Consider the following 23,015-nt stretch of genomic DNA (forward strand, 5'->3'; position numbering starts at 1 on the left):
TACAATTATTGGCAGCTCTGATAAAGAGGTGAACCGAAGCCCTGACATAAATGGTTGTCATAGAGACGTGGCGACCCCAAGGTGTCCCTCGTTGCCGCACTTTGCTACAGTGGCTGCATGCTTTTGGATCATTTATATCAAAGATGAACTGGTCAGGCTCTTTGTGGACAATTCTGACCGATGGAGTTTTATTTTCAGAAAACTGTAACAAGGTTCTAGTTTTGACAAAAGAGGTGTCCCAAAACAACTATTTCGCTTCCAATACAATACCAATATCTTTCAGTGTTTGCCAATACCGATATTTACCCGATATGTCAGCATGAATCATACATACTTTAGTTACTTATTTGAATGTACAATGTTATAAAAGGCTTGATCAAGTGAGAATTACAGGGTATCAGAACAACTAAGCCACTGATTATTAACCAATGGAGTCTGCGTGTAGAATACAAGCACTGCTGGATAGAACGGCTAAGGCGAACTAAATGCTGGAGTGACTGAATTAGACAAACAAAAAGTCACAACAAAATAAAATTAAACTCTAATAAAAAATATATTATGCCCAAGTTCTGAGATTATGCTTCCACAATTAGTTCTTGTCGGTGTTGAAACATTTTTACCGGGGTGCCAGTAGTTGTTGTTGGTACACTATATTGATGTTAAAGTAAAATAATCACATAGTCACCACTTTTTTATTATGAACTTTTCGTTGTGACCAAAGTAAGAAAGATTCTCCCTAATAATGTGAAGGTTTTTAACTCGTAAAGAAGCGAACAAATGCATGCAAAAAAAGATGTGGCATTTTCTTGTACAGTGTGTATTCTCAGTGATCTCTCAAATCTTGCACTGTGTTTTCACGTACTTACCCCTGTCTTGCATCACTATCTTGTGTGAAGATTAATCCCCGTATCTTAATGGTTAATGTGAAGGCCCGTGGCATTCATTTGCAACTAAACTAGCTTTCCATTCATAATAAGTAAAAAAAAAAGTCTTCTAAAAAGAACAGAGCCTTTGCTATGCTGCGTTTAACGTTTACTTTTTTTAAATGAAACAGAAAGTAAGAGAGAAATCACACCAAGAGGAAAAGTCTAATCAATCCACAAAGGATAAATTCTGAAAAAAGTGAGTCTTCATGGTTGTTGGGTGTGGCATGGTGATGTATATCAATTTAATTGTACTCAAATAGCTCTAATGACTATCATCATCTGTGATCTGACTAAACTCCAGCAACATGTGTTTTTGCTGAGGTAAGAGTCCAGAAGGAGGATGGGAAACAAAAGATAGGAAAGCAGGGTGGAGCTAATGGCAGGGCAGAAGGAAGGAAGCAAGGGAGGTAGAGAAGAAAAGGAGAAGAAAAAAGGGTTTGGGAGGGGTGGAAGAAATCGAGGCGGTGGGCCTGTTTGTTTTTGCTGTAAAATTTCATTCCAGCCCAATTTTATCAGGGATGGAAAACACAGGGGACCCCGCTGCTGCATCTTCTCCACCGTTCTGCTGTTCTCTGTGTTTGTTATTCCTGTTTGAAGAGGCAGGTGGACGCTATCCGCCCCCGCGCACGCACACGCACTCAAACACGAGCTGTGTGCTCCACATTTTCAGCAAAGCAGAATGACGGATGAAAACTTAAAGGGACATTGTTCCGGTATAAACACGCTTGCACACACGCAGACGACGAAGCACCGACGCCTTACCTGAACACAAGAATGCAACAAAAAAAATCATCAAACGTTCACCACAGCCTTGAGCGGAGATGCAAGAGGTGCCGCCTCGCAGACGTCTGACAGGCTGTGCTCAATCGTTCTGTCAGTGGGTGTGTGATGGCAGGAGTGCCACTGGGCCTGTGGTTCAGCTTATCTTGGTTTTACAGACTTGACCGCCCCCCAGTCTACATCCCTGCATCGCCACTGGTTTCAAAATGCAACAAACACAACCTCAAAACACACCTTGTCTGGCTCATCCCTGTGGTCAAGGTCACAGCTGAGCCCAGATCTCTGGAAATCCATGAAAACATAGCTTTAATTAGGCCCAAGCAGGGAAAGAGCTGTGAAGGCCTATTGTAATCATAGCGTTTATTTTTATGGTGCTTCCGTCAAAAGAATTGGCTTTTTGGAGGCCCTAACATATCTGAAAACTCACCAAACTTGACAGATGTGTCAGATCTGTGTGAAAATTACGTATTTTACAGTCGTCACAAAAATCGCAACAGAACGACCCCACAGCGCCCCCAGGGCAACTTTCAAAATATCCTTGACCTAATCAACATGAAACTGTGGCCAGAGACAGAAGACATGTACAGGTCCTTCTCAAAAAATTAGCATATTGTGATAAAGTTCATTATTTTCCATAATGTAATGATAAAAATTAAACTGTCATATATTTTAGATTCATTGCACACCAACTGAAATATTTCAGGTCTTTTATTGTTTTAATACTGATGATTTTGGCACACAGCTCATGAAAACCCAAAATCCCTGTCTCAAAAAATTTGCATATCATGAAAAGGTTCTCTGAACGAGCAGTTAACCTGATCATCTGAATCAACAAAGTAACTCTAAACACCTGCAAAAGATTCCTGAGGCTTTTAAAATCTCCCAGCCTGGTTCATTACTCAAAACCACAATCATGGGTAAGACTGCTGACCTGACTGCTGTCCAGTAGGCCATCATTGACGCCCTAAAGCAAGAGGGTAAGACACAGAAAGACATTTCTGAACGAATAGGGATTTTGGGTTTTCATGAGCTGTATGCCAAAATCATCAGTATTAAAACAATAAAAGACCTGAAATATTTCTATTGGTGTGCAATGAATCTAAAATATATGACAGTTTAATTTTTATCATTACATTATGGAAAATAATTAACTTTATCACAATATGCTAATTTTTTGAGAAGGACCTGTAGGTGTGATGGGGTTTCAAACACTGACTGGTTTTGTTGGGGGATGTGGGCGTGGCTAAATCACCTGTGATGGTTTTGTTGGGGGATGTGGGAGTGGCTAAATCAGCTGTGAAGGTTTTGTTCGGGGATGTGGGTGTGGCTAAATCACCTGTGATGGTTTTGTTGGGGGATGTGGGAGTGGCTAAATCAGCTGTGATGGTTTTGTTGGGGGATGTGGGCGTGGCTAAATCACCTGTGATGCTGTTGCCATATGTTGGGCTCTAAATTCTATGGATTTGAACCGAGCTACACCAAACTCACTAGGATTGATCCTTATCCACCCCCCAAAGGGAATCCATAACAATATTAGGTGGGCGAGGCCTAATTCTTCTACACCACCCCCTAGAATCCATCCATCCATTTTCTTTCACCCTTGTCCCTCAGTGGGGTTGGGAGGGTTGCTGGTGCCTATCTCCAGCTGGCCTGCCGGGCGAGGGGCGGGGTACACCCTGGACAGGTCGCCAGTCTGTCACAGGGCAACACAGAGACACACAGGACACACAACCATGCACACACACACTCACACCTAGGGGCAATTTAGACAGACCAATTAACCTGACAGTCATGTTTTTGGACTGTGGGAGGAAACCGGAGTACCTGGAGAAAACCCAAGCATGCACAGGGAGAACATGCAGACTCCATGCAGAAAGACCGGGGCCGGGAATCGAACCCAGAACCTTCTTGCTGCAAGGCAACAGCTCTACCAACTGCGCTACTGTGCAGCCCCACCCCCTAGAATATTTTCTTGAAAAAAGACCCAGAAGCCATGGTTTAACCCAGAATTATGAAACTTGGCATACATGTGAATGTTGTCAAGACCTACAAAAAAGTCTCCTGGAGCCATGGTCCAAACCCAACAAAAAGCCAGCTATTTTGGATCAAAGCCGTCATTGTCTTTTTTTTATAGACATCGTATCTGATCGAACTCGTCCAACCTGTTGGTGTAATAACTTCATCATACAAGGTCACAGCTGGATCAGACTCCCTAAGTCTTATTACATACCAGCGCTCAAAACATTCACATGGTCAACTGGTGACATCGCCTTAGCCCCATCCCCTTTCAGCAAGAAGCATTATCATGTTTTATTCAGAACATGATAATGAATACTCTCAATACTGCCTGGTGGGCGTGGCAGAATGGGGAATTTCAATCCCTCGTCGTTTGCATACAGTTGGCTCTAAATCACACAGACTTCATCCAATTTGCACCACACTGGATATGTATGACCTCTGTGAACCTCTAAAGAGCCCAATGCTATTATTTTGAGATTTTTCTCAGTGCCCACAAAAGTTGTGTCTGCTCCAAATGTTTTTTGTGCATTAACAGGGAGCACAACTTCAAACAATGGTGTGGTACATTAATGACATCACTAAAGCCCCGCCCACTCAGAGAAAATACTGAAGATTATCGGATTACTGGTCCTGCTTTTCCCTGTATGTGGCATAAGATTGAAACTGTATCCACTTGTTCATAAGCACACATGACATGTATTGAACCCTACAGGAAGTCCTCCCCAATCCGTTGCCACCAAATAGGATGTGACAATAACTACCTTCTGGAAGGTCATGTTTGAGAAAAACTTTTAAGATGTGTCGCTAGACTCTTATTGAACTGTACTGAAAGTTAATTGGAATATTTGCTAAATGCGCCTCCTACGGGACGGGTGAGTAAAAGATGCGAGAGCATTGAAAATAGCTACTGGGTGGCAATAACACAGGTCCTGCAGAGATTTTACAATAAAAAAAACAGAAGTTAAGGAACGATATAACAGATGGAGAAGGGAGAGGAGGAGGAGAATGAGGCAACATAAGAAGAAGGACAATCAGAAATGAAAATAAAGAAAACAGTTTGAGCATACTGTTTATTCCTCTTTAATAACACGTCATGAAACAGATGTAATGATATAATGGCACTGAGAAGGGACAAAAAAAATCGACCCAAATGCAGTCTGCAGTGGCCATGCCGGCCAGCCTTATAAACGGAACAATTCCATCACCTGGCCAGCAGGGGGGACCGAGAAGATTGGCTCCCTTGCTTTATTTGACGGGGTGTGCATAAAACTGATATGACACTGTCATAAACATGACCTAACACCCGTTATGGACATGAATAAGTCTTCATGAGTATTTATGACTGTTGTCATAAAGTGTCACTGTTCTCATTAAAAGTGTCATAGATTATGACATTTTTAATGCAAAGTTGACATTATTCAAAATGTCTTTGTCATGACAACCTGACATTAACCTAGACAAAGTCTTTGTTATAACGACTTGACATTAACCAAGATTCATCATCTCTCATAAATATGTCATAATAGTTGTTAATTATCTAAATGTATAATATTATGTATCTTTGTGTATTATTACATTGCTATGTCATTTGTTGACTTGGCCCAATTATTACGGTGTGGTTTTCCAAAACTGGGAGTGAATGAGACAGATAGCCAATCAGAAAGCGCGGTGAGCAAGCTAGTCTGAAGGAGCGGGTGCTGGAGGGGGGGGGCCTCCAAACTGGAGCATTGGGTATATAGGTGGTGCATTGTATAAGAAGGTATTAAGACCACCTTGAATGGTTGCCATGGGAGATTCAAGGATTTCTCAAACATGCATGAAAGAGTCAAGGCAACAGTCCAGGTATGTTTTTGATAAGGGAATAATACAATACCAGGTTATAAAGCTCAAAACAGTCATTCATTCAACAAGATGTCTGACATATTTCTCAGAGATTGTGGTCTGACAGCATCACGCAGCCACTGCAGAGTGTACATTTGTTTGGGTCAAAAATATTTAGCGCATAACTCAGACTAGATTTTCTCTCATAAATCCAACAAAATGAGACCATCTTTCACTTTCTTGTTTTTAGTTTAGTCATTTCCTGTTTCCTTTGAACCACTGCAAAGCAAATGTACCTAGGGGTATAAATAAAGTAACAACCTTCCTGGCGGGACTCCAGATCAGTTTTCTCATCAGAGACTGCAGAGAAAAATCTTTTTTGATAAAAAAGTTTTTTTTAAGTAATTCGTAGTGTAGGCGACAGAATAACATTAACGCATTAATGTGTGTCCTTGTGTATCCCTTTATTGGGATGTGTAGATGGTGTGTGTGAGTGTGCGTGTGTGTGTGTGTGGGTAGGTGGTGGTGGGGTGGGCGATATGTCAACATCTCGAGGGATCTTTTGATCCAGATTCTTCAATCTTCACTTACACACAGACATTCCAACTATTAATACTTCTCCTCTGATCTCTTTGCTTTCGTTGTGCCTTACGGCCACAACATCTTTCCATTTCAAATAAGAGATGTCTTGAAAAGGATCTGAGCCACAGTCTTAAAGCGTTGGCAAAGCGAAGAGACAAAGAAAGGATTTTCTGTGAAAGATGTAGATTTGGAGAGAATCATATTATCAGCATGTGGCAGTAAATGAGGAACACAGGCACAGAAAGACGTATCATGTCAAATCAAAAGCCATTAATGCAACAAGTCAGGGATGCCAAGCTTTGTGGTAGCCCCACCAGGAACAGCTGACAGCCTCCTTTATAGTCAGACAGCAGTACTACAACATTACACAGGGTGGCAGCAAACAGAGATAGGTTTCTTCGACCATTAATAACAATATCTATATTTTTTTCCAGAGTTCTTGATCCTGCTTTATGCTCTCTTCTCTTCCCTGTACAGTATGCATTAGGTGCTTTTCCACTTAGTCCTCCTTTGTCATAGTCCAGATGCACCAGGACCCTCACAAACACACCGTTCCGGTTAAAAGTCACAGTAGAGTTGATCAAACTAAGCGTGTTAACATTTGTAATTGTGGACAGAAAATACTTCATTTTTATTGGCATTCCACCCAAACACCTTGTTGCCTCTCCTGGTCATAGTTCTTTAACAGCGACCTATGGGTATTTCATAATTGCTCATGGTGCTTTGCGACAAGATAAACTTGAGTCCGTGTCCAGCCTTTTTGTCACAGTTCCACTTTCTGACTGTGATCAACAGGTAAAACTGAATTATAATTATAGAATACATAAAATACATTTGTTATTCTACAGGAACTGCTAATTGACTCCTGCTAATTGGCTTGGCTTGGGAAATGCAGCTCCAAGGAGGAGCTTTGTGGAAACAGGCGGAGCTCTGTGAGGGCAAACACTTAGGCACCCACAAATGGTTGCCATAGGAGATTCAAGGAGTCCTCAAAGATGAATGCATGAGTTACAGCAACGCTCTGAGTATGTTTTTGATGATGGAATGACATTATAACATGATATAAAGCTCAAAAAAGTCAATTTTACATAATAACCGATCATTAATTCATCTTTTTTTTCTCACTATGAATAACATTCAGTGTTCTTTATTTTCTATTTATGGATGACATCTAACCTGCAGTTCAGGCACATTGAAATTCTTATCCATAGTTGTATAGTTAGCTGTAAAGAAAAGAAAATAGTACAAAATGTACAAAAAGTATAACAGAAAATTGCTAAACAATAGTATGGAATATGTAAACAATTCGAAACACAAATACTTGGCCTATTTAAAAGATTAAATATATTGCAGAGTTAGGAGTACTGCACATTTCCCAATACATAAAAGCCTGATCATAGATAGTAATTAACCACATCATATAAAACGGGTGAATGAAGAAAATTACTTAAAAAGAAAGAAAAGTAAAATTCAGAAGTTGATTTTTAAAGGAAACTGTTCCTTTAAAAATCTGTTCTCTGTTCCAACCCTGTACTTTTTTTCTGAGACAATTGAGGGGGAAAAAAAGCCGACATCAATCAAGTTCATTTACAGTTGAAACTATTTTTCTTGTCACAGTTTGAATGTTCTGTATTCGAAATTAAAGGTCGCCAACCGGGCGCAGTGACATCCCGTTAAACCCGTGAGGAACAATAGCTCTGCACCACCCTAGCAGCTAAACCGCATTAAGCCTGAACAACTTTAAAATATCATGACTTTTAGCAAATGTTAGATAACATAGAAAATTAAAATACATCTTAACAGCTTTTTTAAAAAAATCAAAAAGCAGTGGCACTTTCTGCCACTTCTATCCATCTATTCATGTTTCTATATATCTGTCCTTGTTCTCCTATAGATGTTCACATGAAGTCGAATCATTTCCCCGCTGGCACTAGATGAGAGAACTGATACACCATGAATATATCAGAGAATTCACAGAAGTATATACAGAAGTAGGTCTATTCATAAAACTCACTTTTACTAAACTTTTTATTATAATACTGGTAAAATTTCACCTGGATTTTCTCCAGAAAGAAAAGGAGCCATCATGGCACTGAAACAACTGTTGTACAATAGGCAACAGTATCAAAGAAACCCTGAATTACTATTCTGATTTAGAAAATTACATCAGATTTCCTCTAATGTGTGTACCTCTTGTAAACGAGTACTTTTCAGTTTCCATTAGAATAACTCAAGCGCCTGAAATCACACCATACCTCCTACATCATTTTTGCTCCGTTCTTCACTTGATTTTACCTCGCAGTAACAGAAAGAAAATTGTCCCCAGCGATATTAAACAACACATTTCTTTTTCAACACCTAGCTTGCAAAATGACTGAAGTAATTCTGCTCGAGCACTTTAGCCATAATAGCTGTAATTGTAGGGAAATCCTTTAAGTTAGCTGAAGGTGAAATGTGTTTTAATGCAGTGCTAAGGCTGAATAACCACCGTCTACAAAAACAGTGAATAAGAATATTTAACACGTACACCAACCGCTTTATTAGCTACAGTTTGCTAATAATATTGTTGGACCCTCTTTAGCAGCCAGAACTGTATTAATTATGCAATTATATATTGCATGCATCACTTATCACAGATTAATATTGGGTTGACATACAGAAATGGTATTGACATCTCCCTTGCCGTTTCTCTGTCAGAGCAAAGAGGAAGCTCCGGCTCCCCGTGCTGAAGTGACCCTTTTCAGTCAGTCTTCAAAGGGAATTGACAGTGAAAGGTTTTAATAGTTAGAGCCAAGAGCACAAACAGATCAGACTAACACAAACAAGCACATTCTCCACAAAAGAACATAATTTTCTTGAGTAATACTGCAAAAATGACTTGATGTTTGTTCTATATTTGTTTTTGGGCATCTGTAACTGAAAACATATCTGAAATTTACGGTGCCTCAGTTTTAGAGTCACTTTTCTATACTTTTTTACTACGTTTTAATCAAAACAAACAAAATTGTACATTTTTTGCTTTTCTAATATTCTAATTTATTGAATGGGTGTGTATGTGCAAATGTCAACATTTCACATAAAATAATGCATCTATCTTTTTTTCCAAACCTTTTGTGCTTTACTTTCATTTTAAGCCTGATAATAATAGTTGTTCTATAAAAATTACAGATTTCCTGTAGTAGATATCAAAAACTATATTAAAAAAAGTACTATTTCAAAAGCTCATTGAATATTTCTAGCTCTAAAATTTTATTTCGCCCATCTGAGGGCAAAAATGGCAATTCTGACTTCTTCCTATAACTTACAAGTAGAGTAAAATACCACATTTAGTTTTTCTTTTAATTTACACCCTGGACAGGTTTCTAGCCCATCAAAAAACACTTGAAAGACACTGCACTCTGAAGTGCACTTGGATCCTATTTCTAATACTTTATGGATTTCTCTTTTTTTATCTCTTTGTTTTGTTTTGTTCTAAGACTACAAAAGGCAACTTTTATCAGCCACTTAAGGGACGAGACAGACACATCTGACATCTAAACAGCCACTTGGAGGTGAGCACCACATATTGTCACAGCAGTGCTAATATTATTACAATAATAATAAGAATCCTCAAAAAAGTGGAAGTCTGACATAGAAAACCAGAGTTGTTCCTATATTTTACAACGACGACATCAAGAGCCACATTAAGCGGATAAACCAGTCCTTATGAATAATTGACTTCCCTCTCCAGATACACAAGCAACAGCCGTCCACAAATAACAGATATGTAAGCTGACATCACTAGATGTCTCCCATGAGCAACACCCACAAACGGTGCAAAGGCAATCACACAAAGAGCTAAATGGTTTAGTGCAGAACATGAGCATTTCCTGCTCTGTGGTTTAAACCGCTGTAATACACTGGATACCGACTCGTTGTCGCCGATTTGTATATTTATGCCAGTATTTCCATATTCATGCGATTTCACAGCGACATCAGGGGGATTTGATTTTGTGTCGTCTTAGAGATTTCTCAAGTGGAACACATTTCTAACCCAAATTCAACATCCTCATTCGCCGGAGCTGTATGAATTATGAAGGCATACGGAACGCGGTGATTTCTTGAGAAATGCCACAGCGAGGAGATCAAAATGTCTTCTCCCTTATGCTCAACACAACATTTTAGCAGTTTGAAGGGACAGTATTGTGTAAAGTCAACTTTTTTTACTTTTACTTTATTTCATGTTATGATGTTATTCCCTCATCAAAAACATACCTGAAATATTGCTTTGATTTTTTCATGCATGTTTGAGAAATCCTTTAATCTCCCTTGGCAACCATTCAGCTGTGTAAAATGCCTGGGTGGACCTAGCCCCGCCTTCAAGATGCACTTCCTCCTCAAAGCTGCAGTTTCCAAGCTTCCGCCTCACAGACCAGCTATGCTCTGCGTCTACCCCCAATTCAGCTCCTTCAGACTAGCCAGCAGCAATTAGTAAACTGCACATCAGCTGAACTCATTACATGAGCTACTTCTCAGGGAAATAGTGGTAAAAACATTGTTAAAGGGTGAATAGAGGAGCCAGGTTGAGATTACTTCTTGAAGGTGAAGTTTCAGAAAGAAAGAGCATGAGTTTCTTAAAGAGACAGAGGCCCAATTTCCAGGTGTTAAATTACAAAGTGACATTTTTTTAAGAAATATTTGATATATATAGTACTTTTTAAACTAGAGTTAACATACATAGTTGTGCTATGTAACTATGTTTTAATTCTGTTTTATATGAATTGGTACTTGTATGCTTTCTCTGTTTTTAACGTAGTCTAAGTACTTTTATATTGTTCTCCTCACTTGAAATGCTGCAAAGCAAATAAAGGAACTGAACTGAGCTGAACATTTCTGACTGTCGGCAGCTGAGTTCAACATAGTCAACATAAGTTGCTATAAAAGCTCAAGTTTATTACTGCGGTAGAAAAAATGTTGTTAAAGAATGTTAAGTGTCACAGTCAGCTGTACAAGTTTTAGTCTCTTAACTGATCTGATAAAGTCAGTACAAGTTATGGTTCAGGACTTATCAGCGGCCACAGCTTCGGCTGATGAATGGCCTCCAGGCCTAAAGATGCTTATCTGACACGATCCAAACTGGAGTGGTCAGGTGGTCCAGATGACAGACCTATTGCATGTTTGTGTTTACTTTCCAAATTGTCATGCTCGCAACCAGGAGATGACAGATCAGATGGTGTGAAGAAAAATCTATTTTGCATGTAGCTTTTTCTCCAGCTTTGATATAAATGAACTATTAAATACTTTTGGATCTATTTTTAAGGCAAAGTCAGAGCTGGAAACATACTGCTCAAGTGGATGAAGGGTTTTGCTCAGACATTTTATTACATGCAACTTTATATAGAGGAGGTTAAACTTCAAAAAAACATTTTTTTAAATAAAAGGGCAAATAAGATTGAGTTTCTACATGTTTAGGTCATTTTTGATGTGTTGCAATGTAAAGAATTTGGGCATCTGTGGTTTCAAACATTAAAGTGAAATGTGACGTACAGCCTGTGTAGCTTCAAGCCAAACTGATGACAGACTCTGTATGGATTTTGAAATAACATCTAAAGTGCAACAATGGGAGCTAAATTGTTACAGCCAGTTCCCTTTGGGTAAAAGCGTATTTTTCTGTGATCCCCATTTCCTCTGACTTGTCCGTGTCAAAATGCAGGCGGTAATTTACCGTCTATATGGTCCCAAAGCTGTCAGACAGTTCTTATTTAGCTGAAATGGACTGAGGGTGTTTTCCTGTTAACAATAAACAGAAATACGCATCAATGAAGATACATCTTCTTGGTGATGGTACGTGTCCAGGTGTGAAGTCTTAACCAAGTATTTTTGGTTTGGTTTCTAAAACAAATATCTTAGTACACTAGAAATAATTCAGAACTAACTTACAAGAAACTTTCCAGCTAGATATAGGAGCTTGTTTTAAGCAAATAATCCCTTAATACTGATGATAAAGTAATTGTTCCATTGGTGGGCCTGTCTCGATAAATTTTGTTGGACGATAAATTGTCCCAAAAGTTATTGCGATAAACGCTAATGTTGTTTTGAGAGAATTTTCAAGCAATATAATGGTAATGACATAATAATGTAAAAATAAATTCTCAAAGATTAGTAAATTTAAATTCTAAAGAACACTTAACACTGGAACTGGAAGACATTTTAAATATCTAAAATAAGTAAACAAAACAACAACAAATAAAATAAAATTATGAAGTCTCTGTAAACAAAACTGTCTTTCAAAAAAAGAGCTTCTTGTTTCAAAAAAACAAAGATATTTGCACTAGAAACTACACCAAAAACCTTTTGTACGGTTTTGTATTTTTGCAACAATATCTTCAGTTGTGTCTACTTCCATGTCATGTTTCTACTTTCACGTTTTACATCCCATTGCTCTACCATGAACCTGACAAACTAAACGACACTTAACATATTTCATTATGTGGCAACAATGCAAGTTACTGTACCATTGGAAATGGTGCTTCTCAAGGTAACAAGCGAGGTAATGAGCTACATTATATTTCATGTCCCTCAGGCACAGACCAGACAACAAAGCGGCCGCATTTCCATGGAGCTCGATGATTAGCCATGCTGTGTAAGGAACTCTCCCTTACCTTGCGTCACATATGAGATCCCAGGTGGAGAACTCACGGTCACTAAGGTTAGTGACCGCTGTAGGAGCTTTTGACCAGACGCCGTGACGTTTGATGGCGACTGGCTCGTGACCAGCCTCCAGTGAGGGCAAATGGCTGCAGCAGGTACCCATTCTTCACACAGAAGGAAATAAAAAAGCTATAAGACGTTCAGGTGTTTGGTCTTTAACCACCTTTGTTGTCTTTGCACATCTTCTATTTCCTAAAGATGTAATACTTCCACATTCAAGCAAGTCAGGAGATCTTAGAAGTGCTTTCTTTACGTTTTATCAGTTGCTTTGGCTGCTGTCGACTTCTCTCCTGTCCTCTCTTCTCTCCTGATGTTGGAGTTGCCTGGCCCTGACAGCCTTTACCCTCCTCCTTACTCTGACAGAAGTCTTTCTGTCTCCCACCACCCTGCAGTCCACAACATTGTATCAACCATCTTGTTGTTTGTCTCAGTCGCTGTTTGTATTTGAGTCCTTCAATCCTTCCTTTGTGTGCGCCCTTTCAGAACCCAGTGTGAACACAGACGGAGGCCGCACAATTTCCAATCCCAAGCTTCAGATACAGATGATGGGACATCAGTCATGTGGGCCTGAGGAAGACCGGTCAAACCTACGCCGTAGCTGTGAGTGGGCTTGCTATGCAGAGAAATTCAACAAGTGTGCTCCATATTTCTCCTTCCAGGTTCCAAATTATAATTCCATGTCATAAAGGAATACCTTAGGTTAATCTCAAGACCACTGCAGATTGAATTTAAAGTGACTTCCTCTAAACTTTTGAATGCACATGTCCAACTGTTCAGTGGTTCGGTACTTTTTCCACAACTTGCTGTTCTCTTTCACAAGGAGCAAAATTCACAACAGGTGTTTGATTCATGTATTGAAATGGTGTTTTAAACAGTCCTCCTAATGACTGTCCTCCTAATGAGCTTAGAGTGTCAGAGAGTTATCAAAAGGTTGCAATAGAGATATTATCTAAAAATGAGAATGATGTTGATGGAAAACATCGTTTTAATTTTCCTGTCTACCAAAGAACACGAAGTACCCATGTTTCCAAATCAATAATTCTGTTGACATTTTAATAGATGCGTGGGAAACCTCTCTGCACATTGTTTGTGAGAAGCGTCATTTATTTAAAGTACAATTTGTAACAGAAAGTTGACTTTCACAAAAATGTAAAGAGGTCCGCTCTATTTTTTTTCCACTCAGCCGGATTTCATAATTCACTTGGCACAGCAACATAATGATTATTGGTTAGGTGGGAACAAAAGGCAAACACTTAATTATGTTCCAAAAAATCTAGAAAATATGTTGATGATGATGACTGTGGTGGGCAATGTGAACTTAGGATGTTAGCATATTTTGTGGTATTTACTGCATGAGCTATAAAAGTGATTATAAAAAAAATAGTGAATTACGTGAAAACGACTCTTAAAAATACAAACTTTTTTAAATGGGTTACCTAATAAATATCAGTGATATTTAAAAGTATGATTCTTGTCTCCAAAACACACAATAACTGCATTTAGCCATGTTTTTTTATTTATTGATATTTGTTGAGGTTCATATGGATCCTAAAGAGGTGAGCATTTTTATTTTGAAAAGAAAGTTTTCACAATAACAGTGAAAAATATTGAATCCCTAATCAGATTACAATTTATCAGGTGCTATTTTCTAATAAGGGAAATTATTAAATGTTTATATTTTTTTCAAATATACTAAAACTAGATTTTTAAATACTGTAAGTGCACATTATTATCTTAAATTATGGAGCAGTAAACTGAAATAGTTTGACATTCAGCACACCACCTAATTATGTTAGTTAAAGGAAATCAAGCATTTAGGCAGAAGTTTTCCTTGCTTTTTCAAATTCCAGTCCTTCATATTCCTAAAAATATCTGCCTGATGAATCTGTGATGTACTTAGTTTTTTCTGTTAGAATCTGTGAATTAATACTAAAGCCTCACGGCGAGGTTAAATATTCAAGGCATCCATTTTCAGACTTACTTCTCAGACAGAGATGAACAACCATTCATGTGCCATACCAAAAAAAAAAAAGATCAAAGAGTAATATTTATGTCTGCAACACAAAGGAAAACAAGAGGGAGACGGAGTAGGGGGAAAAAATGCATCAACTAGAAGAGAACATGAATGAGATGAAATATTAGATACAGAGTGAGGCATTGTCAGGACAATACTCTTTGATGCACTTATGATGCTGTGTGCAGAGGATCAAGACACACAGCTCACCGCCTATTCTGGACCTGCTGTTCTGGACTTATCTCCAAAACAGCAGGAGAGAAACAGTCAGTGAAGTAACCCTTCACACCGACATTAATCTAACCCGTAAGGTAAAAGCACCATAATGACCTTCTCTACTCAGTGCTAATTAATCTAATAAGTCAAAATAAATGTTTTGACTGTGACTCAAGAAAAAAAGAGGAACTGCCAAAAGTATTTACAACTTCCAAATATTACAGCAGTCGCCCCTACATGGCTTGTGTCAAACAACAAACTACATCCACCGGTCTCAAACGTCTACAGGAGGCTTGGGTCCAACTAGTCAGACAGGATGACAGATGTTACATATTAATGGCATGCCTGTCCCCACAAAGATAGTCATGCAAACGTGCGTGTGTGTGCGTTTGTTTGTAATAACTTGTGGGGACCATTTTCCTGACACATACTACATTGTGGGGACCCACTGCTCCTTGTGGGGACTGAAGCCCCCACAAGGGGAAATGCTGTTTTTGGATCAGGGGTCAGATTTAGGACCAAGGCAGGGATCCCCAAACTACGGCCCGCCTCCACATTTGATCCGGCTCCCTGAACAATACCAGAGAGCATTCAGATTTTTTTTTCATTTACGGTATTTTCCGGACTATAAGCCATTTATATGTGGATTTTTCTTCAACCACCAGTGGGCTCTTTAGCAGGAAGTGCCATTCATCCATCCATCCATTTTCTTTACACTCTTGTCCCTTAGTGGGGTCGGGAGGGAATGGAGATGGATTTATCCCGAACCGGTAGGACACTCCCACATTACAAGCCCGCTCTGCGTAACATGAGGCGACCGGCTGCTAATGAGGCAATGAAGCTTCAAGCTGCTTCGCCACGTAGAGACCAAGCAGGCTGCGGATATAAGCAACACATCGGGTGTTATTGTCTCTCATCACTCCCAGATGGGACCGTCTCGTTGCAGAAAAACAAGCTCAGGACTCCCGTTAGTCATTATTGTGAGTTAAAATTTTCATGAAAGTAAAATGTTCGTTTTTGTGGCGCTTCTGTTATTTTGAAGGGATATATAAATGTTACCATAGCGACCAATGTCAGAGAGCATTTGGGCAGTGGTCGAGAGGAGATGAGTAGAGCTTGTGAGTCCTAAGTCTGGTTTAGATGGAAAGATTTAAGAATTGTTGGCCGATTCTCCAAACCTCTGTGACCACAGAACTGATAAAAGTACACCACCTGTTTGATCGGTTCGTGTGTCCAAGGCAGGAGCAACACGAACCGATTTCAGTCACGAACATCCCGATTCCATAGGATAATTCAGTAAAACCCCCAACCTAGCGGGAATTTAGAATAACCAAACACGGATGACGATGAAGAAGCAATAGTGATATTTTGTGGACTCATTTAAAGAGATAAAGAACAAAAAGAAAAGGCGGTGGATGAAAGACGACTGGAGCAGCCGCTCTATTTGCTGCACTATGGTTTGGAGGTGAATATGTTTTTTCATAGTTAACATTTTTAACTGAATAAACATAATAATGACCTTTAGATTTAATAATAAACATATCCACATATCATCTCCAATATCCACCGGACTCTCAGTTGCGCAATATGTCAGCTGTTTGGGATTCCCCTCTGTTCTTACGTCACCGCGCTTTTTGATTGGCTACCCGTCACATTCAGCAGGTTGAATTCTCATTCCAAGTCAGGGAAAATCCCACAGACTGTGATAAAAGGGCCAAGACAACCCAAATTGGGCATATTCAGTATTTATTGGGAACACCAACATGCAGAAGCCTTATCTGACTGTTCACCCCCCCTCCTCCCTGGGCCGCAACAAAATTTTCAAGTCTTGACCGGTCCGCGGTAATAAAAAGGTTGGGACCGCTGATTTAGCACATGCTAGTAGCAACACGAAGGATCAGCACTTTACTGTTACAGTTACCGTTCGGAAACTACCGTAATCAGTTCTGTTAAATCTAATCTTGGCAACTTTTTTCTTTTTCAACCCTAATAAATGTGATATTCAATTGACTCAATTTTTGGGTGTCCGCCCCCCTCTGCTGCTGCTGCATCGTTGTGGAAAACCTGGAGCTGCAGAGATATCTGCAGCTTATATGTGTATGTTTACTGGTTTAAAAAAAAAAACCTTGGGGTTGTGGCTTATAGTCCAGTGCAGCTCATAGTTTGGAAAATACGGACTATAATCCTTCCTGGATTTTTTCTGTGAAGAACCCAGAGAATGTTATTTGATTGTGCTTTCTGGAAAACAATACATTTTTACATTTAGGCACTCCTGCAAACGTCACTTTTTCTGTTACAAACTGACTCCGGCCCCCCACCAGAGAGGGAAAAAGTTATGTGGCCCTCACAGGAAAAAGTTTGGGGACCCCTGGACTAAGGTGTGAATTGAGTTTTGGTTAGGGTTAGATATGTAAGGATTAGCGTTAGGATAAGGATAAGGTTTAGGACAGTGGTCCCCAAACTACGGCCCGCAGGCCAAATCCGGCCCGCCTCCACATTTGGTCTGGCCCCCTGAACAACACCAGAGAGCATTCAGATTTTTTTTTCATATACCGTATTTTCCGGACTATAAGCCGCTTATATGTGGAGTTTTCTTCAACCACCAGGGGGCTCTTTAGCAGGCAGTGAATTATTGGAAGTCCATCCATCCATTTTCTTACACCCTTGTCCCTTAGTGGGGTCGGGAGGGGTGAATCATTGGAAGTCAAAATTGGAAATAAAAGAAAAAAATGCCCACTAAAACAGAATTAGGTTTTAATAGGGTAAGATTTGAATCAATTCTTTATCCTAGATATTTGTATTCAGACACAACTGTCAATTTTTCTCCAGTAACAGAAATCAGGCTTTACAGTATCCACAGTATCCATGTTTTTTCTTGGTATTTAAATGCCGCCATTCATTTAGCAGCTGCATAAATATAAACGACTGATTACATTTGGATGTGAGACTCATTGCATACTGATCATTTATGATTATTTATTATTATTATTAAGATCATTTATATAAAGTAAAAAAGTAAAATGGGCAGAGGATAGCTCACCATTTCCTCTTACTGTCTGAGTTCTTCCTTCAAGACATTTATTTAAAGTACAATAAGGTTATAAACAGGATTAGGTTATAAACAGGATTAGTTTATAAACGATTCCTCCTTTAATCTAAAAGTTGATATTTTGTTTTTGGTTTTTTTAAGAATAAAAATGTACATATTCCAAGTTTCTTTCTGATACATGGTCAAATATCCTGAAATGCAAACATGAACAAGACATGGATTTGTCAGAACACATATTTTAATGTTTTGTTTTTTTTACATGTAAGAGACATTGATAATATGAAAGTCTTTTTAGTTTTTAAACCAAATGAGGAGCACTCTTCCTTTCAACTGTGTCCAGAGTCCACCTTTACTGTCACCAATTTTAGCCCGTAGGGTCAATATGGCTCCTAGTTTCAGCAGGAGGTGACTTTGAAGTGAGCCAGTTAAAACCAGTCACTGGGGTGGGGGTGATGTGTTTACACCGAGTGGAACGGTGCGTTCTTGGTTTGCGGTTTTAATGTTTTATATAAAATCACATGCAATTTTTTGCTATCGACAATTGGTCACACCTGACGATGCTTAGTTGGCAACCAAGAGAAACAACTATGAACAGGTGGAAATGGGTAAACTGAGGGAAAATATATTCACTTGATGAAACAATTCCATGGAAATTGTTAAGCAAAACCACGTCATGAAAACAATTGTCCAAAAGTTAATAAAAAGAAAGTAAGAATTCTTCCAGCTTCACAGCACCCAAACCAGAGGGAACAACATCCAAACAAGCAATGACTCAACCAAAAAAAATTAACAAAATCCTACAAAGGGAAGAAATTAGACCAAACAAAACAGACCTATTACAACATGCTGCCCCCCATGAGCGGAGTCATTCTAGAATGTGAAGCCAATTTGTCCGCTGAATGTTTCATATTTCACCAACCATGAAGAATAGAAGATTTAAAGCTAACTCAAGGATCTGTCTCCGAGGAAAGAAGAGCCGCTATAAGAGAGATGTATAAAATATTTATGCAGTTAAAGCAGCAGCAAGGTTGTAGTCATCTCACTGAAAATGGAATTTTGATCTGAAGTCTGTACTCTAAACTAAACTAGTTTTCTGTCTTCAGACTCCCTGAAAAGACAGCAGGATGTCACAAGGGACAAGTATAGCTCAAATATACCTCAACATCATGTTCTGTCAGAAGTTATAATTAGATGTCACTCTTCCTCAACTTAAGCACATATTCTGCTCCTGTCACTTTGATCCACCCAAAGTAACCAGACAGGACCGATTCAAAGAAAAAGATATGTATGTAATTCCTGAATGACCAGGGTACACACCCCAAACTGCCTGAGGCAAGACTAGTACAAGCGACAAAACGAGTTAGTTAGCTGCTAATTATGTTATTAAAACAAAACGTAGCCAAACCGGTTAAAAAAAAGTCTGTATGTGTGAACACCTGCCCCTCTTTTCCTTACTCATTTATGACTCCATTATGCTAGCTAAGAAGAACCCAGCCAGGACTAAAATGAAACACCACTGGATACAAACAAGCTAAACTAAGCTAATCCCAGAACTATGCTACTGTATCACTAGATTTAGCCAGTATTTTCACTAACGGTGCTATCAGCTTTTATGGCTGGTATGCTACTGATTAATGTTAACTGTCCTTTAAATGAGCAGAATCGTAAATGCAAACATCTCTTGCCCATGATCCTACTAATAGACCGGTAGACTTGGCTCTATAGGGAAGCAAAGTTACAGCCTTTGTTACATTTTCAGCTGATGAGGTTCGCTTTCACACTGCACTGTGTGAAACAAACCAAACCCTTTGAAAAGCCTGTCCCCCTCTTGGCCTGTGGTGGCGCTTACTAAGAACAACTAAAGGAAACAATATGAAAACCACCGAAGAAGACATAAACCCCACGTTCACCTTTGCAAAAATGCAAATACAGCTCCATACAGTGTTTTACAGTACAGATAGAGTATGTGATAATAATGGGAACATTGTACTTTTTTTTGCCTTAATTATGAAATATGAGGAAAATCCTGTTTCACAACAACTATAAATATAATGTCTACTTCTAATACATATAATAAATGACAGTTCGGTATAAGAATAATAAAAATTGGTCCTAAATTGGTATCCAGAGATCGGAAATCTGTCACAAAAATCTGATCGGTGCATTTAAAAAAAAAAATATTGATATTTACCTTTATGGTTAATTTAATATTGCACAAAAAGGAAAAGTTGCAGACATCTGCTATTCAATTTAATTTGTAAGCATTACTGAGGAGGTTTTCCTTCCAGATTCGTGTGTGGGTGCATGTATGTGTTTTGTTTGTTCATGAACACGCAAACATGAATCCACAGAGCAGTTGATCAGCAGAGGAGCTGACTAACTCTCTGTGGGTTTTCTGAATGAATCCAGTGAGTCATGGGGAAAGAAGGACTCTGTTCTGCTCTGGTCTCGTCTAACCTTCACTGAACCTCCTTCCTGCAGCTTAACCTCAGACCTTCAATTCTTAATCCTACTTTTTCTATAAAATATTAGTAAACACAGTCAGATATTAGACATTCTGTCCTTCTTGTCCATTCTCGGTTGGACCAATCAGATTCACCCAGCTGACCCTGCGTCACCCTGATCAAGGCTCAAATCTTATGAAACTCCTCAATCAAAAAATAATGGTCGGCTTGGGAATAAAGTCCATTTTTAGACGTGGGGATATATAACATTCATGCCTTCTTCTAGCTATAAAAGTGATGACACTGAATAAATCATATATTATCAAGTTTTATATTAAAGTGCCAGCAGCTTCATTCAGAATTAATGGCGACAGTGGGCGAAAAAGCCGCGCGACAAGTTTAATATTTGTTAATCACAGAGAGATAGAAACGGTGCCTTGATATTTCACTTTATTTTACCGTGTTTTCTTAATTATTTCTTCCTCAGTGTGAAACATGCTTCAGATAAACCTACAAAATGTAGACAATTATTGGCATTGCACATAAAAATACTCAAAAACTATATAAAATGTTCCGCATCACTTTATCTGGGTTCATTTTACTTGTCAAAGGTTTCATTATAAAGTTTTAATTACCGTACTTAATCCCTCTCCTTCCATAAGGTGGCTGCATCTCAGATTGATGCCAGACAGAACCAATTCAAAGTAGTTAGCAAGAAAAATAAAAGAACAGAAATAAAAACATCACTTTAAAAACATAAATTGAGGGTTTCCCCCCGAAAACTTGCTAAGCCCGGTGGTCGGGGCGTCGAGGCGGTCCACCGGCGGTCTACCGGGTTTTTGTATTAAAAGATGTTAAGTTGACAGGAAATGTAAAAGTATTACTCTGTAATTATATGTTATGGGAAAACATCTCCAGTGAAATGCTATTTAAACCCACAACTAGTCTAAAAACAACAAATTTGCACTTCTGTTTAATCCAAATTAAGTCAGTGGCTCCATCAGGCCCCTAGGGCTTCAGGGGCCCCATAAACACTAATATTTTAACACAGACCACAGATACATAAATGTAACACTTGTTTATTGAGATTATCAATGCTGTTAAATTTGATTCAATTGTTTAGGCATACATAAATTAAAAGATTTTAAATTGTTTAACATTTAGATGCAAGATTTTAAGGAGCTGGCAAGTTTACTTTGTAAAACTTCAAAGAACAATATTCATAGTTAGATTGTTTTGTTACCATAGCAACAATCTGTTGCTGTGAGTTTAATCTTTGAATTTACAAATACAAATTAGTAAACTGCGATTATAACTTATTGCTTTTTAGGCTGGCCAATTAAACTACTCCCTTCTCCCATATTTCACTAAATCTAACACAAAAGCTGTTGGAGGTGCTGGTATTTTAGCAACAAAAGGGGCCCCTAAGTCAAATTCTGCTCAAGGCCTCATACAGCCTTGGACCGGCCCTGCATGATGAGGTAATCTGCTGCACTACGCAGCAATGGGTACGCGCAACAAACGGGAGATTTAATTCAATGCTGCTAATGTGGCTTTAGTAGCTCTTCCATTTCGTGTTTGTTGAGTTTTTAATCGTCACAGAAACTATTTTGGTTGGTCGAGTTTATGGGACGAGTTTCTCAGATCTCCGCGTGGCTGCACGCATTAACTCTAAGTAGACAACGCATTTGATATGGTTTGATGCATTGTGTAACTGGAAAAATAATAATAAAAATAATAATAAAATAATATAAAATCAGCGTGATGCGTGACTCCGAGGAGAGCGCAGCCCGAAAGCTCCTCACCGGGATGAACCTGCATGATGAGGTTAGTGCTGCTCATTATCCACAAACTCTCCGGCCAACCAGGACCACAGACATAAACTTTGCAGGGAAGACAGACACAGAGCCATACGCTGGGCAGCGTGTTGAGATGTAAACGCTGCATATAATTGTTCGTTTACAAATATAAATCATTCTCACCACTCCACAAAGTGCACCTCTGAATTCGCTACAAGTTATTCCTGCGGTTCACTTTGAGCTATGCAACCAGAGCAAAGATGGCGGGTTTTAAACTCTTACCTAGAGTTCTCCAAAGGATCATAATTCTTCACAGTAAGTTGATGTAAATATCCATACAGGTCAGCCTGTGTCCAGTTTGAGTGAAAGGAGGCGTGCGTGATCCCGCTGAGGTAAAGCAGCGGCAGCGCACGATTCAAAGCGCAGAGGCGCCAGCTGTGTGATTAGTCCGCGCGCTGTCGGGTTTAAATGCATAAACTATAAACCTATCTATTATAAACCTATCCTTTAGGAATAAATCTGCTATGCTAGTAAAATTCTAAGAGCAAAAGAGACGCTTGCAGTCCGGCTTAAAAAACTTTTTATTTATTTATTTATTTTTTTCCTAGAAACGTAAACAAGCAATGCTTAGCCTGGCGGCAGGGCTAGTAAAGCATGGCGGGCCCCAGGCTTATA

At 39.0% G+C, this 23,015-nt stretch overlaps 1 protein-coding gene across 10 annotated transcripts in view; it reads right to left on the reverse strand.

Annotated features, from left to right (window-relative positions):
- The window catches only part of LOC103465714 (pleckstrin homology domain-containing family A member 7-like), a 151,876-nt gene that overhangs the window by 112,762 nt on the left and 16,099 nt on the right, over positions 1-23,015 (reverse strand). Inside the window, exon 1 of one of the 10 annotated variants that reach the window (XM_081607727.1) lies at positions 12,770-13,130. The exons of the other annotated variants lie outside the window; for them this stretch is intronic. Coding sequence (XP_081463853.1) covers positions 12,770-12,921 — 152 coding nt within the window. The 5' untranslated portion in view covers positions 12,922-13,130. Of the gene's footprint in view, positions 1-12,769; positions 13,131-23,015 lie in introns of those variants that run through there. 10 annotated transcript variants of the gene reach the window in all.

Source organism: Poecilia reticulata, chromosome 6 (assembly GCF_904066995.2).
Source record: "Poecilia reticulata chromosome 6, P_reticulata-male-v2, whole genome shotgun sequence".
In the NCBI taxonomy this organism is placed as follows: Eukaryota; Metazoa; Chordata; class Actinopteri; order Cyprinodontiformes; family Poeciliidae; genus Poecilia; species Poecilia reticulata.